The sequence below is a fragment of the Cryptosporidium hominis genome, assembly GCF_000006425.1.
Source record: "Cryptosporidium hominis TU502 chromosome 8 CHRO018120, whole genome shotgun sequence".
In the NCBI taxonomy this organism is placed as follows: Eukaryota; Apicomplexa; class Conoidasida; order Eucoccidiorida; family Cryptosporidiidae; genus Cryptosporidium; species Cryptosporidium hominis.
In genome coordinates, this window is record NW_666399.1 from 1 (window position 1) to 1,059 (window position 1,059).

The window sequence follows — 1,059 nt, forward strand, 5'->3', positions numbered from 1 at the left end:
AGTCGACGGTATTTATAAGCTTGATTGTTTATATTGACGCTAGTTTTAATTCTAAAGATGATGACCAAGCAAATCTTGCTCTAAAACTGAAAGAGGTTGGAACACTTTTTGGTTTCGATGCAAGGCTCTTGAACTTCGATTTGAAAATATTTTCTGAAGAAGATGAAATTTGTCAAAGGTTTGAGATTCCATACGAATTAGAGCAAGATCTAGATCCTGCAGAGCTGCCTTATCAGACACTTCCAATTGTATCTATAAACGAAAAAGGATTGTATTATATTGTTGGGTATATAAAATATACACTGTGTATTATACAACAGCCAGACAGTGATACTAACGTTATTGTGGATACAAAAGAACAAGAAGAGGTTCTTCAGACATTTTCAGACAATAGAATGTGGATTGCAAATCAATACAATAACATAAAACCTATTGTTGCAAGGTGCTACATACTTTCTGCGAGAGGCCTTCTTCCACCAAGTGGAGATTTAAACCCATCTGTATATATATTCATTCGCTCGAGAGAAAGTAATGGGGATGGTATTATGGTTGATGGAAGCGGAAAAAAAAAAAAGAGTGTTTATCCGAATAATATCAAAGATACAGGGTTTGTTAGGCACCAAGGCTATAAACCCGAGTTTAATCAGGTATATGAGATAGGTTGTATTCTTCCTCACAATGCATTAGTAAGAGTTTCCTTAATTGGCACAGGAACAATGTCTGAAGAAATAATTGGAAGCACTTTTATTGATATTGAAGACCGTTGGTTCCATCCGAAAATTCAATCAATGTTGGAAAGTGACTCGACCCCTATAGAAATGAGAACCCTAAGGGTAGAAAATAGTTTTGTATCTCATGGAACATTAAGGGCCTGGTATGAAATAATGTCAGAACAAGTTGCAAAAGCTACGCCAATTAAGGAAACTCTTACTAATGCATTGTGAGGAAGAATACAACCTATCTCATATACCTGATTAAACTCGGGTTTATAGCCTTGGTGCCTAACAAACCCTGTATCTTTGATATTATTCGGATAAACACTCTTTTTTTTTTTTTCCG

The 1,059-nt window shown here is 35.4% G+C and overlaps 1 protein-coding gene across 1 annotated transcript; it reads left to right on the forward strand.

Annotated features, from left to right (window-relative positions):
• Positions 1-395: 395 nt before the first annotated feature.
• On the forward strand, positions 396-944 carry Chro.80339 (hypothetical protein). The annotated part of the gene is made up of 1 exon (XM_659820.1): positions 396-944. One exon carries the CDS (start codon positions 396-398, stop codon positions 942-944), a length of 549 nt encoding a protein of 182 aa, XP_664912.1.
• Positions 945-1,059: the final 115 nt, after the last annotated feature.